General features: G+C 32.9%; 1 protein-coding gene across 1 annotated transcript in view; it reads right to left on the bottom strand.

The window, feature by feature from the left end:
* Positions 1 to 714: 714 nt before the first annotated feature.
* Ncam2 (neural cell adhesion molecule 2) overlaps positions 715 to 17,668 on the bottom strand; it is a 329,220-nt gene continuing 312,266 nt past the window's right edge. Inside the window, exons 16-18 of the mRNA XM_090348116.1 lie at positions 7,791 to 7,995; positions 5,727 to 5,846; positions 715 to 3,085 (exon numbers count right to left, since the gene is read on the bottom strand). Coding sequence (XP_090204242.1) covers positions 2,974 to 3,085; positions 5,727 to 5,846; positions 7,791 to 7,995 — 437 coding nt within the window. The 3' untranslated portion in view covers positions 715 to 2,973. The remainder of the gene's footprint in view (positions 3,086 to 5,726; positions 5,847 to 7,790; positions 7,996 to 17,668) is intronic.

The raw sequence follows: 17,668 nt of genomic DNA, 5'->3' as shown, positions 1-17,668 counted from the left end.
AAATAGCCTTTGAAAATTGTATTGGTAGACATTAATATGAAGAATAAAGGAAAACTAAGAAATATTAATGTTAAACATTGGTATTAGTGGATGGCACTATATCCTTCCAGATAAAATAACAAATCTGTAGAAATCACCATTTTTAATGAATTCTCCTATAGATTAGCATATTAATTTGTGTTGTTTATATAGTAAAGCATATTAAAAGTGGATATTACTGTTTCTTTGTATATCCTGTTGAATATAGATGATTATTATTATTCAATTTCACATGACATTAAAAATTTGTTTTCTTAGGGGTATTTCTGCCTCTTCATTTAAAATAGTATAGCATTTGTTTAATCTTAACAGCACTTACGTTTAGAGAGCTTGTGTTTTTTTCTAACACTTAAAAGATTGTATGAAATAAATAGTTGCAAACTAATAAATGGTTTTAGTATGAAATAAGAATCTAAAATAATGCTACTAAAATTTTTCAATTTACTACAAGTTGTTTCTTACGCTAAACTTTTAAAAAGTGATGTGAACTATATGAATTAATTTATTGTCTTTCAATTACCCATTCATCTGATAAAAATTCTGCATATGTAGGGCAAAATAATAATAGCATATACACATATTCATCTATATATTCTATATTTATATATTTATATCTTGTATAGATATATAGATATAGCTATAGCTATATGAAAAATAATTTTCATTGCACAGAAAATTCAAAGAAATGAGGAAAAAACTTAAAATTGAGGAAAACACAAAAATATTTTGCTCTTTATTATGATTTCATTGTTCTTTCAGTATCACACAATTATGACAATAGTAAACGTGCAGAATTGCTTTCTCAATTATGTGGATTATTTCAGTATCTTTCTTTTAAAACCAATTGACTTATGAAGGCAAAGCTCAATCCTCATGGCTAATCCTTCATAGATACTTTGCTAAGCTTGTTCATTTTTTTTCACAGCAAAAAAAATCCTATTTTCAAGTGTCTTGACATTGTACATTGTACAATAATAGAGAAACAGCAAAATAAGGCAACCCAAATTATCATACAAACTGTAATCTAATCACTGATTCAAATATGTGAATGAACATTTAGATAACCAAGCCTCACTGCTTTGCTCTTTAGACACTGCTGAAATTCTTACTTAAGCACAGAATTTGTTTCATTTTTCTTCAGAAAAAGTGTCACGAGGGGAGACGACTGAATCGTAAGCCTAAGATTAGCAAAAGAACACTCCAAAACCTGGTGCCTTAACATGCAGATAGTCATATTTGGTTCTGTTGAAAATTAGCAATGTAAAAGCATAAAGTGACTTATTCCTATGTTCATAACTGGTACTTCTAATCAACTGGCAATAAAAAAAATCTCATGAGTGGAATTGATAGTGTATTTGATTTTGCCGAGTTATCACTACAGAAAGACACTTTGTAAGCAGTTTCTCCCTGCAGTGTTAAAAAACCCCATCCAATATTCTTTGGAAATGGATCTTTAATCAATCCACATTGGAGCTCTTTAAGCAATACCTGAACAGCAAATGCTATTAATGTAAAAGGGCCCACAGACACCTTTGGCTATGTAGGTTAGAAATAGTCTAGAACCTGCTCCTGATGGGTGTCTGTAGTCACATATCCATGTTTTTTCCTATAGAAATTAAAACGTATTTCAGATTTTTAACTTTGGGAGCTTGCATAGCTTGGAAGTTAAGAAACATTGTATTCTGCTATATGTGTCTTAACAAGTGAATTTAGAATATTTATGTTGGATAAACTATACGGTTGTTTCGCCATAATTGCTCATTAAGAATCTTAGAATGGATTTTACCTACAAGACTCAGAATAAAAAAAACAATGAAAATACAATTGTTCATCATTGACAATACAATGGTAAATTTGAAAGTTATATTCTTTTTTGTTTAAAATTTGGTATCAATTTTCCATTGGTTAATTTCATTTTCTGAGGATCTAATAGTATTAAGAAATTTAACCTTATAGACTACGTAAAGCCATGAACTGAATGTGACTGAGGATGTGATTTGAGGTTTTGAACACTAAATTTTTGTCATTTGTTTTTTGATAAATTTAAAGATAAAATGCAATCAGGTGTATAAATATACCCAGACAAGTTGTAGACATTGTTCTCATTTCAGTTTCTTTTATTTGAAGCTGAGGGCAGAAATCAGTATCACATTTACTTGTAATACACATATTTTTTGTGATCCATTGTAAGTGAACATGGTATATATAAAGAGACCAAGATTTGGGAAGTATCGCTAGTCTAGTTCTATATACAACTAATGTTCTTAAAAATGGGCAGCAATTTTGATCTGATACTTCAGTGTGTCAAAAAAAGTGTGAAAAATGCACACTAATCATGAATTGAAAAGAGTTCTCCAACATTTCCTCAATTTGTAATCTCAGTTAATAATAAGGCTCTTTCCTATGCCCAGAAATCTTATGCTCCCTGAAATTCTCCAGTTAAAATGTGTAATGATTCCTATGTGCCTTTGTCATAAACTGGAAGCCACTTTTGCCATGTATTTGCAAAGAGAAGCATCATAAATATGCAGGAGTTTCCCAATACTTAGGCCACAAAACTTTTGTCTAAATACACCCTCATTTGTTAGAGTTAGGAAGGCTTTGTTGATGGCATGTGATACAACGTTCTCAAGAAATAGAGCACTTTTGCCAATAATATGTAGCAATATTTCAGTCTTAAAATCAAACTGATACCCAGGAGTTGGTGCCAATCAATATTTATATTGCAATTCTTAACAAAATGAATGACCACCATCACAACAACAAAAGAAAACAGACCATGAGTAGGAGAATTTGATCATATGTATATGTGTACACTCTATTCCAAGCTAGGAGTTTCCCAAGAAATTAAGGTCAATGGAATAGTTTTGGTCATAGGTTCACTGAAATCCAGATGCTCTTTGTACTGTTGATCAAGCTGTTGTATCATTGTCCTTATGCTTTACTGTCATCTTCTTTTGACTGAATGATGTCATTGGAAACTTTGATTTCTATTGTTTCTGGGTTTAGGACTTCCTTCCCGTTTTCTTCTTTTAAAGGCAATTTTCTGGAAAGCAACAGAAAAAGTAACAAAAACACAATTTACTCATGCATTTTAGGAGATATATTTTAATCTTTAAGCCATTGTTTAAATATGAAAATATGCTACATTATGACATCAAGAAACAAGTCATTAAAACTAATACCAAATTGGTTTCAAAGCTATCTAATGCAAAAAATAATTAACATTGTCTATTATAATGCAAATTTTGAGTGAAATTAAAGAAACTGGATTTGTGAGTTAGCTTGGATTTATAATCTATTGATATCAAGATATATTTAAAGTTTTGGAATATGAATAGTTGAAGATTTTTGCTATGTCTCTGCATGATTTACTAAGTTCTCAAGACTTTGAAATACAAACAATAATTGCTTGTATGGTCTGTTATGAGAAATTCAATTATAGAAGGATTAGCAATATTCTGTGAAATTCAATGCAGATAAAAATATTTAAGGCTTTCTTTTTAATTACTGAATATATTTCCTTGGTCTCTTCACAATTGTTTTATTGCCTTACTTTTATATCCAATTGAAGCAAGGTTTTTGAAAGTTGTTTGGAGTTAAACGATCAAGCAGTCTAAGTTTCTGTTAATAATAAGATAACTTCACAGATTCTGTTAGGATACGACTGAATCATAATTGTTGTTTTTTCCTACCACTTCACATTAACTTCTTCTGATTACATCTTGCATGTCACTATATATGGAATCAGTGGTAATATTTCCATACCAAGAGAATTAAGTTTCAAATAGTGTTTCAATTCACTTCTTCAAATATTCACCGGGAAAGTGAATGCTACATGTACATTACAGTATATTCAAATTTTTTTTTTTTGCCAGTCCTGGGCTTGAGCTCAGGGCCTGAGCACTGTCCTTGGACTTTCTCAAAGCTAGAGCTGTAGCACTTGAGCCTCAGCACCATTTCCGGCTTTTTTCTATGTATGTGGTACCGAGGAATCGAACCCGGGTCTTCATGCATGCTAGGCAAGCACTTTAACCACTAGGCCAAACTCCCGGCCCTATATTCAAAATTTTTATCTGTCTCCTTTCCAAAGTTCTTAAAACATAAAGGATTATGATTCCAAGAGGTCAGTTGTAGCATGAAAATATAGAGAAAATAAGAGATCTGACAAAAGTTAGAATGCTGTTAAATATATTTCTTATAGAAGCATGTATTGAGTATTTAATGAATCAATACTTTCAAGTGGCTCTTTGATATCAGTATGCTTAATTTTTACCCATTATATTTATGCCACATGATTTCTGAATGATGACTGTTTCTGAGACTATATATTACTCTTTACGAAATAACTTGTCAGCATTGGCTGAATTAGGAACATAGGGGACTCTCTGGAAAGTATAACATTGACCCTGATGTACTGTAATTTTCAGTTGCTATTATAAATGGAAACTCCTTTGTCCAACTAGTTAACATATAAAAATAATACAAATGGTTTATTATATTATGTGTACCATTATAAAATCGAAACTCAATTTGCTATTCAATCACAATCCAGTTATTTGCAAAGGCATTTTCTTAAGTAGTCTCCATACATCTCAGGAAATCATGTAAATATTATTAATAGGAATTTGTTTTATATGTCAGTTTGTTGCTATGATTTTGTAAGGGAATGGTAGAATTCTCCTTATTAGAGTTATTTGTAAAGCAGCTAACATTAACTAAAAAATAAGAATTATATTAAAGTAATGGTAAAACCATATTTAGATATTAGTTGTAGAGGATAATTTGTGTTTAATTATATATTAATTATTTTAGCCTACTGAGAGCATAGTATCTCATGCTAAAATACTTTAGTTGCGATTACACTTATCGTAATATTGCACATACAAATAATACATCAGGTTATTCTTACAAAGAAAAAATCTGATTATTGAGTATTGTTTTATAAAAAGTAAAACAAATAAGTCAGAATGGCAGCAAAGTGTAAGCAACATAATTTTTCTGTTATTAAATATATTCTATAGGATATTAGTTCTTCATAGTTTTAATCTGAATCATTACATATTCATACACATTAAAATAGGGACAATTTTACTTTTGCCAGTTTCATTGAAATATCTACAATAGTTCTAATGGAGCTATAAGGAATGCTGAAAGAAATACTAATACAATTGCAAATGGAAATCAAGCACTCTTTACCATATATGCACTAAAATAATAGTTTAACATTATTTATTCCATCACTTAATACTTTCATTTTTCTTTATTTTACTATGTTTTAGGTAAACAAAGTGATGACTAATGGTCTGATATATATATATATAGCTTAGTGAAAATTATTTATAATTTAAGCTTATATCATCTTATCACAAGTATAAACTATCTCAGGATCCTCTTTTTTATAAGTTTATTAGTAGAAACTCAAGAGCTGTAACACTTTTTATTTATAAATTTATAAGGTTATTGAAGCAAATCCTAAATATATGATCAAACAATATAAGTTTTCTGACCTTGATACAAAAATTCTCTATGAAAAATCAACAGATAACTGATTTTGACAAGTTTGAATTAAAGTAACTTCTTTACAAATAATGTTGGTATGTATAAATTCATATTACAAATGACAAAAATGGATTATCACTGCACTTATATTCATCCAAAGTAAGTAATTCCTTCTAGTCACATACTCAGGTTCTGTTAATGGGGTGGTTTCGTTTGGCTCATTTACTGGACTTCCGTCTTCATGGTTGGTAATTCTTTCATCCTCTGTTCTCATTTCCACTATTGGCTCCTTAGACCCATCTTTCCTAGAAAGAAAAAAGAAGCCATTTTATCTTAATAATGTCATATATTCCCTATAAGATATCAATATTTTAAATTAAATAAATTCATTCTTTTTGAAAATTAAGTAGGCATAGTTTCATAAAAAGTATTAACATTTTTTTGTGTAGATTTCACCATATATTTTCACCTAAAATAAATAGAATTTGTGTCATTTTGTCTGAATCTCTTGCTTTATTAAGACTTTTGTTTTGCAAAAGTAGTTTTAATTTAAATGCTATTGTACTATACCTTCTAATAAGTTTCATAAATGAAATTTACAGTAAATAATTTGCCTCCACTAGCTATATTTCAAGCATGAAAAGCATTTAAGAAGTATATCATTTGAAACATTGCCTGTATTTCAAAACTTTGCAAAATAAATTTTATATACAGGCAATGCAGGTTTTAGGGTGTAAATTGATATTAAGAAATGAAAGAATTTTTTTTCCTATGTATGTGGTACCAAGGAATCAAACCCAAGTCTTAGTGCATGCTAGGCAAGCAATCTACCACTAGGCCAAACTCCCAGCCCAAAATGAAAGAATTTTAACTAAAATTTTATAAGCCATTTGTCACATTCATATATTTCAAGAAATATATGTAGTGCTTTCAATCAATGAAGGAATGAGAAGAGAAAACTCAAGATATATGAGGGTCAAAACTAAACTGCTATAAATATGAGAATGTTCATATATAATGATAAAATTAGTTAGTTTATATATATTTTCCTGCAGGCATGCAATGGCATCATCATTAATAATAATGATGCCAATTATTTTATGTAGTATAATTTTATACAATTGTGGTACAGTTGATTTATTTACACAAACATGCAATATATTTGCTCTGGCTTTAAAAAGAATGTCTTGAGTCACTTAGAAAAAATCATATTAAATGAAGTAAACCAGACTCAAAGGAACTTAGGCTCAATGTTTCCCTCATTTGTCATAATCAGTAGAAACCTTGGGCTCTCCTAGCAGAGATTTGCAATAGAGCAATATAGTTTGGTGCTAAATGAAAGGACGTCTAGGATATAGAAACAAAAGCCATATAATGAATGATTGTTTTCCTTAATGTACTATGTTATCTCTCATTTGCTGTCCCTTGGTTATCTCATATTGTTACAGTATCTCACTTTGTTATCTGATATATTGGCTATATTTGTATTTGGTTATTTGAAATTGGATAGGGAAGGAGGGAAAACAAGATGAGGGGTGTGGGTGGGGGGAGGGAATGGGGACCAAGACATGTGAAAGGGAATCAATGAATGGGAATTTATGTACCTTCTTTCTGGCAAATATAATGTAACCCTTCTATTAATTACAATAAAAAATAAATGAAAAAAAGAAAAGAAAAAAAAAGAATGCCTTGAGTCATTCCAAACCTTTAACCTCCATTGTAATTTTATATGACCACCATTTGTCACTAACTGAAGTGCTATTAAGCATTTTACAATTCTAAGGCATTTTTATTTTTATCTATCCTAAAAATTTTTTCTCTGAACACATGTTAATATTTAATGACTTAAAACATTTTAATATGAACTGAAAAGTGCTGGGGATATGACATATAGATATATCCATATATATTTCCCTCTTTCTTCTTCCCTCCCTCCCTCCCTCCATACTTCCCTCCTCTCTCTCTATCTTACACACATTCAACATTTCCTTTTAAAATTACTACATAGAGCCTTTTCTGTGCAAATCTTTTTTCAAGGCTGAGTTTTTTTTTTTAAACTGTTTTCAAAGTCATTTGACTCTAAATGCTTTCCTTAACATAATGTAGACTTAAGGTTAAGATGAGCAAACAATAATGACCAGTGATTTAGTAAATGCACTCGGCCTACTTAGGAAAAAAGTCCTCAGAAAGACAATTGAATGCAAAGGCATTACATGGTACGCATGGGTATGCTGTTGGACCATACTTACAAATAAGCAGCCTTTCCCTCTTCCAGCTCTTTACTTTTCCCACTAGAGCCACTCTTCTTTCCACACATTCTTCTGGTGATGCACATGAGCAGCCCACATTGTCGAAGGAAGAAGCAACTGACATCTGTTATTACCAAGACCAACAAGAGGGCTGCCACTCCCAGGCCAATGATGGCGCCCAGACCGAGACCATTAAAAAGTGTGTCTTAAAAATAAAATATAAGACTTTAATTAAATCTCAAATTTAGAAAATAGATAGGCAATTATTTTCATTATTAGTCTTTACAAGAGATGCATGGCACTATTGAGGGAAACCGATGACTGGCTTTCAAACCATATTTTATGCAAGTGACATGTTAATAATTGGAATTGATTTTTTTCAAATTTCTTTCTTTTAACAAAAAATTGAAGTAGCCCTTCTTTTAATTGCAATTCTTGAAACTATTTAGAAGAACTAATAAATATGATCATATCTCCAGTCATAATTTGTCAAAAATATCACAGCCATTGTAAGAGATTATGTTGAAATTCTCATTGGGATGAATTATTGTGTAGAACTACTTGTATTTAAGAATTGAACTTGCAAGTGGATGAGTATAAATATTTCAACAAAGGGTAGAATTAAAATTAGACTCTAAAAATTTCAAAATCATCACTGCAGAATAAATGGGCATCTAATTCTTTTCAGACCTGGGTGCTGTCTGTGAACATTTTTTCTCAAGGTTTACTGCTCCTACCATTTGAGGGTTTATCTATTGACTTGCTCATTTATTAATTTTGCCTTATTTGGTGTTTCATTGGGGATGAATATCATGAAAATTCTTTTCTGGGCTGGCTTTTAACCATGATCCTTTATACCACAGCTTCTTGAGTGGCTAGAATTATAGGCTTGGGCCAGTGGTATTTTGCACCAATGAACATTTTATCAAATAGATTAGCGGCTAAATTTTAGAGTCATTTATTAGTTATGTTTTTTGTTAGGTCATATCATAAGAAGAAAGGAAGTTCAGGATTCACTCTCTTTTAAAATGAGCATATCCATGGGAAAATTATTCACTGGAGTAGTGCAGTATAGGACTGTGCAAATAGCAGGAGCTTGGGTATAACAAAAATGAGTCAAATATTACATATCATTAAATGAACACAAGGGAAGACTATACAGCTATAAAACAGATAGCACAAATAAGGGCATGGAAAGAAATTAAACTGGTGAAATTGAGTTATCCAAAGAAAAAGAAAGACCTTGTAAGCTGACTATACTGACTTTCTAATTTTTATTATTAGCTTGTACATGCCATGTGTTAATTTATATAATAATTTAAAACTGAGAAAATTTTCTGTCAAAAATGATTGACTAGTAAGCATAGTAACTGCATAATTGAAATGAACCAATACAACAGATGAAGATAGACTTTTGGGTTATGAGTAAATAAAATCAATATATGCATACAAAAGGATTTATAGGTTGTATCTTTACATGTAGATGTATTATTTTAATTTGGACAAAAAGAAATGCTGAAGACAAGCAATCACAATAAATAATCTGCTCTGATCTTAGTTGATCATGAAAACATCTCACCCAATTGAATCTTAAATTACGTTACTTCTTCTTTGTTGTTGTTGTTATGGGGTTTGAACTGGGCCTGAATAATGTCTCTGAGCTCTTCAGCTCAAGGCAATTGCCATACCTTGAGCCAAGCCCCACTTCCTATTTTCTAGAGGTTAATTGGAGATAAGAGTTTCAGTTCCTTTTGTGCCCAGGCTGGTTTTGAACCTTGATCCTCACATCTCATCCGCCTGAGTAGCTAGGATTAAAGGCATGAACCACTGTACCCAGCTTAATTTACTTTTGTTAGGAACAACTCTTTCATGATGTTGATTGTTTCCTAGGAAGCATATAAAATCACTATGTTTTGCTCCCAGAATCTTGATTCTAGGTTAAAAATAATCATTCTGTTGTACAATGGCAGGATTCGATTTTCTTCAGTCAACAGTGGGGTTTACAAGTGAAAGTTTTTTTTTTATCTATCACTAATTGGACTCATCATATGAAGCAAAGTATGATTTAAAAGGTAACATCTGAGTTATGACTAGGAGAAACAGGTAATGCACAGTTAAATCCAGTCACTATGGGAAACAATTATTTCATGCCATTTTCTGACTCTTTTTAACCAAAATTTAACTTCATACTTAGTTAAAGGTGGTTTAGAGAAATGAGTAGCTAATGAAGGCAGAAATTATTTCTCTATAACAGCACCCTCTCATCACTTGAGTCCATGTTGAAGAATAACTATTTGGAGTAGCTTTCAGCTCTGAGAATTTAATTTTGCCAGTCCTGGGCCTTGAACTCAGGGCCTGAGCGCTGTCCTTGGGCTTTGTCAAGGCTAAAACTCTACCACTTGAGCCACAGCAGCACTTCCGGCTTTTTTTCTATGTATGTGGTACCGAGGAATCGAATCCAGTCTTCGTGCATGCTAGGTAAGCACTGTACCACTAGGCCAAACTCCCGGCCAGCCCTGAGAATTTTTTTTTTTAATCATTGTTTCAAACTAAATAAACAGATTAAAAGTAGATTCCAGATGGTATTTATTATTCTCCAATTGTCAAAAGTGAAATCTTTGTACAAAAATGTAACTAGTGGGCCAATTGATAAAAATAAATAATAGTTGATAAAAATCTTTCAAGGAAATAAGAATTTCAGTTAATAAACTTTACAGATATATAGTGTAATTTTATATGTATATATGAACATACATATATACATACATATATGTATACAATTAGATATCTAGTATATGTATTTGTATGTATATAATTACTCTTTTGCAAACTGGAATAATATTAGGATAATAATGCACTTGGAATCCATTATTGAATATAAATACAGTTTAGCTATGAAATATTATTTATTATATGTAATTATTCCCCCAAATACATATGGTATATTATTATTTTTTATTATTTTATTTTATTTATTTATTTATTTTTGCCAGTCCTGGGCTTGGGCTCAGGGCTTGAGCACTGTCCTTGGATTTTCTGAAGGCTAGCACTCTACCACTTGAGCCTCAGCACCACTTCCGGCTTTTTGCTATGTATGTGGTACCGAGGAATTGAACCCGGGTCTTCATGCATGCTAGGCAAACACTCTACCACTAGGCCAAACTCCCGGCCCTTATGGAATATTTTCAGATATACTGTATATATTGGTGCAAACTAAACTTAGAAATGCATAGTAGAAAAATACAAATAAAGTTGGGCCTTCAACATTGGGAATATATGGACTAAATGACCCTACTGATATTACCTAGTTACTCTCTGCTTCATTTCTATTATTGCTATAGATAGATTTTAAAGCAGTTAAATCTTACAAACAATAACATAACTGCAAACACTAATATTTCTTTTCTTCTATTGTCTTATTTTTGTTGTTGTTGTAGGTGGTGGGGCTCGAACTCCAGGCCTGGGCTCTGTCCCTGAGCTATAACAACTCAAGGCTATCATCCTACCTTTTGAGCTGCAGTGTCACTTTCTGTTTTCTAGTGGTTAATTGGAATTAAGAGTCGCATGGATTTCAGTGCCCTCACTGGCTTTGTACTGTGATCCTCAGATCTCAGCCTCCTGAGTAGCTAGGATTACAGGTGTGAGCCACTGCACCTGGCTAAAATTTATTTTTTAAGTATAAAATCTTGATTTTTTTTTTTACTGAAATGTGCTGCAGCGGAATTCAGACAATCCTAGTTTTAACCATTGTTATCACATCTTTTCATGAGCCATGTAATGGTTCCAAGTCTGATGTGACTACTAAAACAGTCTGTTACAAAGGTAATTTATACACTAAGTCAAAGGGTTCTTGGGTAGACTCTGTAAATCTGGAGACTCCTAATACTAATTGTTTAAAAGATAAATCTAAAATTATTCTGTGAGCATATCTCTTTTCCTGAAGAATCTAAAGCAATAGAGTATATATTATTCAGTAATGAAAATGAACATTAAAAGATTTGGCTGTTCAACTTTTAAATGATAAATAATTGATGTATAATTTTTAAATAATATATATGGATTAACCAAATATATGCATTAGCTTCATTTCTGTATTTGGAAATATTTGTAATGCAAATCTTATGTTGAGGGAGTATTGATGCCAAAATAGCTATTAGGATTTTGTTGAGAGCTAACTTGAGTTTTAAAGTATGAGGGTTATTACTTTTTTATTTATGAAAGTAACTTCTCATTGCTTGTTAGTTCATGCACAAAATTAAAAAAATAAACATTTCACTTTACCTAGAAAATTTTCATCATTCCCAACATTGATGAAATATGTATGTATGATTTTTTAAATGTTATTTTATTATTACTACTTGTTAGTTTTGGAATTAAATGCAGGACATCACTTGGGTTTACAATACCTTCTGTCTCTGATGCCCATACTCAGACAAATAGCTTTTTAAAATTAATTTTATTTTTCTTGATAAGGTACATTGCCTAAAGTCATTACCTAATTTCTTTTTTAGTTTACCCATGTATTAATCTATAAGAATCATACAAACTTTAAAATTGCATTAACTGTATGATTCTTCTATATATTATTTTATAAATTATGTAATTATTGAAATGAAGTATATATTTTCCTTTGGAAGATGCCTTCTACATAAACAATATCTTAAATTCCTTCGTAACTGTAGAAAGTTGGTATTAAAATGAAAGAAAACAAATATAGAAATGCTCACATAGTCATTCATAAGGGACATTCATATTGTTTTTTTGGGAGAGTTTAACTATGTTGTAATTTTTTAGTGTTTTCTTAATCTATAATTGAATTTATAAATAATTTTCTTTCATTTGGATAATATTGATAGTAAATTTTATAATTCTTCCATTGCTGTTGATGAAATCAAATTCATGATATTAGATGAAAACTTTTACAAGATTAATGATTATAGAATTTGAAGCAATAATGTAGTGTATCTATTTTCGGTTTTAATCTTTTACTATGCCATACTTTGTATAATTGTAGCAACTATCACAATTAAATCTACTTAGCAAAAGTCCCTTATTAGTAACTTTTTATATTTATTTAAGATAAAGTAGTTCAGATGTAAGCTTGCTTTGAAAATTAATCAGGTGAAAATTGTGTGAGCACCACATGTAAGCTCTTGAAAGTTTTATGAATAGTTATAAGAAAAATGTGTATTGCTACAAGAATTTTGTTATCAGGGAAGAGAAAACTGGGAAAGACATTTCTTAGTTTGAGAAGGGATTATTGAAGTGTTTAAATTTAAAAATAATTTCTAAGAGGAAATAAATAATGCATAATTTCAAGGTAATTATTGCCTTATTACTTGGAATCTTAGTCAGATATCTAAGTACTGAGGATCAGAGTTTGAAGACAGCCAGGGTAGAAAAGTTGGTAAGCCTTTAAAATACAATTAAATCAATAAAAATACAGAAGTGGATGTGTGGGTCAAGCTGTAGAGCCCCAGCCTTGAAGGTAAAAAGTAAACAAGAGCATCCTGGCCATGAGTTCAAGTTCTATTACACACACACACACACACACACACACACACACTTATTAAGCTGGATGCCTTGGTTCTATAACCGTAGCTAAGTAGGATGCTACTATCCTAAGATTATAGTAGGATTTCCATATGGGAAATATATTACTTCAGTCAGAACAGAGGGACCTGAGTTCAAGCTCCATTAATAGCATACACAAGGAAAATTTGTATTATTATGGTAAGTATAATATGTAATTGAATAAAATTAGACCAATTTATGCATGCTATGAGACTACTCATAGGGATTTATAGTTTTAATCTATTTCTTAATGATCATATACTTCACTTATTAGAATTCTCTATGAATCTGAGAAATTACAAATATGAAGCTGAGTATGTACTTAGGCTGAACTCCATTTCATGTAGCATTTCAAGTTGTAGTTTTTCATTATAGTAATTATAGAAAGAAAGAATTGCTTGGAAAATTCAATTATAACAAACAAATTTCCTAACAGTGTCTATCATGATACAATCTACTGCTCGTATATATATATATATATATATATATATATATATATATATATATACATGTATATAACATGTCTTTTATATATATATATTTGAAATTACATCAAGGTACTTTTTTTGCTGCCATGCAACAATGCACTTTTGTATATGTCATTTTATATTGTTGTATTATTGCTGATATATTTATTGATATATATGAATATTATAAGCTAACAAATTTTATTTTCACTATATCTTTCCTTGTGTGTTATGGTATTTCAATCACATATTCACAGTTACTGATTCAATTGTTAATTTACATATGAAGCTCATGTTTGTTACATCTAAACTCAGTGGAATCAAGCTTTGACCTTCAAATAGTTCCTTAATGCTAAGTGTTTTTCTCTCCAAAGAACGAAGGATAAAAGGCAGCACAAGTGCATGTGAGTATTTTTGTCATCTTTATTAAATTATTTTTGACAGAGACTACTAGAAAGTATAATTAAAGGAAATTTGAATTAAATATATATACACCGATACACATATCCATATACACCTACAGGTATATATATATATGTATATATATATATATATATCCTTATATATATCTAACTTAAACAAAATTTATATTTGTAAACCTCTGAGCAATTTTGACACATGTGTTCGAATATGAAAAATATGTAAAATAAACACCTTTACAAATAATTTATGGATATCTGATATCACAAAAATAATATTTCTACATAGACAAATTGATATTAATTGTGTTCTTAAGTCTCTTCTCTGGAAGTAAAAGTGAAGCACACATGACCAAAATCTCAAATCTCAAATTTTTAATTCTTTCATGTGGAATAATATGGTATGATTAAGTGTACATATGGGAAAAGCATATATGATTACATATACTTCTCCAAAAAGCACAATAAAGTAGGCAATATTTCAGATCATTTCAAAGATTAAGAAGCAAGTTTTAGTTTAGGGTGAAGATTTAATTTTGGTTAGACTATGAAGTAAAGAAAAGAAGAGAAATACATATATATATATATATATATATATATGCTGAATTTGAAATCTGCATGGAATTTACATATAGGATCATGAATGTTATTGAATTAGGATAGTGTAAAAGGATGGTAGAGTTTCTGCATGATAAAATAAAGAATAAAGAGAGCAGAAGATGGCGCCGAGACAATAGGGACACTGTCTAGCTCTCTCTCACAAAAAGAAAGAACCAGGGAGTTCCATGAGTCAACTACCTTAAGAAATCCACAACAACAAACTCAAAAAGCAACGGAGAAGGACTCAAACTGGAAAAGAAATCCAGATAAAGCTCACATCCAACTTTCTCAAAGAATTTGGAACGTGAGGACCCCTCCCCCACCTCTCAACCTGGCTCCAAGCCACGAAAAGCAGCAGCTGGTGGGGGGCGCCAGCCCGGCAGCCCCAACCGCTGCAGAAACCAGCATAGGACTGGGCCAGCGAGCCGCAGAAGCAGCAGAACCCAGACTCAAAACCAGAACAGCAAGCAGGGGAACCCAGACACGGAGGGGAGTGAAAGACGCCCCACTACCGTGGAACAGTCACAGACGGAACGCAGAGGCCTGAGTAACACAGCGGGTCCCCAAACCCATCGAGAAAGTAGAGCTGGTGCCAAGTAATAGAACTTAACTCAGACCCCTCCACCCTGCCCGAGAAAGACTGGCAGGAGCAGGTGGCAAGGAATTTAGAATCTTCTCCCTTCCCCCAACAGCCCCCTCCCCCAGTCCATTGATTGGAGACTGACAGGTGGACAGTTGCTAAGACACAGCACCCCACCAAGGGAGGCAGAGGGGTCCCAGGCCCCACCCGCCCAACAGGCTCCTCTCCCTGGCCGTTGACTGGAGGCCACAGGCGGGCTACACTAAGACCCAGCACCCCACCAAGAGAGGCGGAGCTATCCCAGATCCCACCAGCCCAACAGGCTCCTCTCCCAGGCCTCTGACTGGAGAATGACAGGCAGGCAGACTAAGACCCAGCACCCCACTAGGGGAGGCAGAGCTGTCCCAGCTCCCACCCACCCAACAGGTTCCTCTCCCAGGCCACTGGGTCTGGAGAGTGGGGGGGTGCTGAAACCCTGCCTTACAACAGTGGGTGGGGTGTGCGGGAAAATAAGACCCAGCATCTGTCCCCCTCAAATCTTGAGCCGGGCATCCTCCAGCTGGGAATCCTGAGCAAGACAGCACCAAGGGGCTCCCCACAGTCACAGACTCCTGGCCAAAGAGGCAGAAACACAGCAGGGAACTGTAGCCAGGCTAGCCTTCTGAAAATCAGAAAGGCGAGGCTCCGCCCTTGGAGCCCAAGTCCCAGGGAACAGAAAGTACACGTGCTGGTCCTGCTGAGAGCCCCCTTGGCTGGGGGACTGCCCCTGGAAGCAGCACAGGAAAACCAACCTTCTGCCCAGAACGTTCAGACTGAAGCTCGCAGATCCATCCCACGGCACACTGAGACCACTGGTTGGGCTGAGAGCTAGGCGTGCAGCAACACATAAGTTTTATCTAATACTTTCCAAACTTTGTACTCAAATATGCTACCTGCTTACCAACTTAGGTCAGTTATACCTTTTCTTCATTACTATAATAATCTTACACTCCTATGTTATTCCTCTTATGCCTCCCCTGTTCTCTCTCATACCATTTTTCTATCTCTGGTCCTCTGTACATCTTTCAACCCTTATAATGCATGGATCTACACTTGATGGCTGTTGAGCAATACTGCATATCTAGGTGTTCAATCATACTCTAGGTCCAAAGGGACTTAAATACAATAGAGATTGGATTGAGATGCTTATTGTTTTGGTCATAAATCAGTTATCAGTGGTTGTATTAGACTGGTCTGTAAGTGCACAAAAAGAAAGAGTGATAATACCAATCAAAAATTGTGAACATCTAGTGTCTGCCAGCTAAAGAGGTCTAGGTTGGTTATATCTGAAAAACTATAATTGTGTTTAGTATTAATCTTGCTCCCATTTTCAAATGGGCAGAACAAGAAACTCAAGAAAAATGTCAAAACAAGAAACAACATCCCCCACCCAATATAAACAGACAATGGAACAGTCATTGGCAAACCTAGAGGAGAGTCTTCCAAGTGCTATACAAATGCATTTGATAAAGATCATTAATGAAAAATGTGAAAACATAAAGAAAGAGATAAGGGAAGAAGCCATAGCTAAACAAGAGGAAACCATAAACAAGGTGATAAGTGAAAAAGAAGAAGCCATAAAGGAGGCCATAATAAAGGTTTTTCAAAGAAAAATGGATGAATTCATAGAATCCACAAACAAAAAGGTGACCAAACTCCAGCAAATGTCCAAAGAAAATAAAGCTACTGAGCTAACCACTCAAATGGAAATCAAGGAGCTAAAGAAATCCATACATGATCTAAAAGAAGAGATGCAAGGCATCAAAAATGAGCAACTAGGGGGGAGGGTAATGGGTACCAAGACATGTGAAAGGGTATTAATGTATGTGAATTAATGCACCTTCTATCTGGCAAATATCATGTAACCCTTTTACTAATTACAATAAAAAAAATAAAATACTTTGATCATTCAAAAAAAATGAGCAACTAGATACAAGGGAGATGAAGAATAAAGTAGATAGCTTTGATAGCAGGTTAGACAATGCAGAAGAGAGAATTTCCGGGGCTGTAGATAATTTAGTTGTTATAGAGAAAGAACAGAAAATGAGTCAAACCAAATCTAGGAAATATGAGAGAACACTTCAGGAGGTCCAAATTACAATTAGGAAGCCTAATTTAAGGCTAATTGGTATTGAGGAGGTCCTGGAGAAAGAGGTCAATGGTATTGGAAATATACTTCAGGGAATCATCACAGAGAAC

The sequence above is a fragment of the Megascapheus bottae genome, chromosome 1 (assembly GCF_031878675.1).
Source record: "Megascapheus bottae isolate mThoBot1 chromosome 1, mThoBot2.hap1, whole genome shotgun sequence".
Lineage (NCBI taxonomy): Eukaryota > Metazoa > Chordata > Mammalia > Rodentia > Geomyidae > Megascapheus > Megascapheus bottae.
The sequence above is the reverse complement of the archived record's forward strand: the minus strand, read 5'-3'. Positions and strand labels throughout refer to the sequence as shown.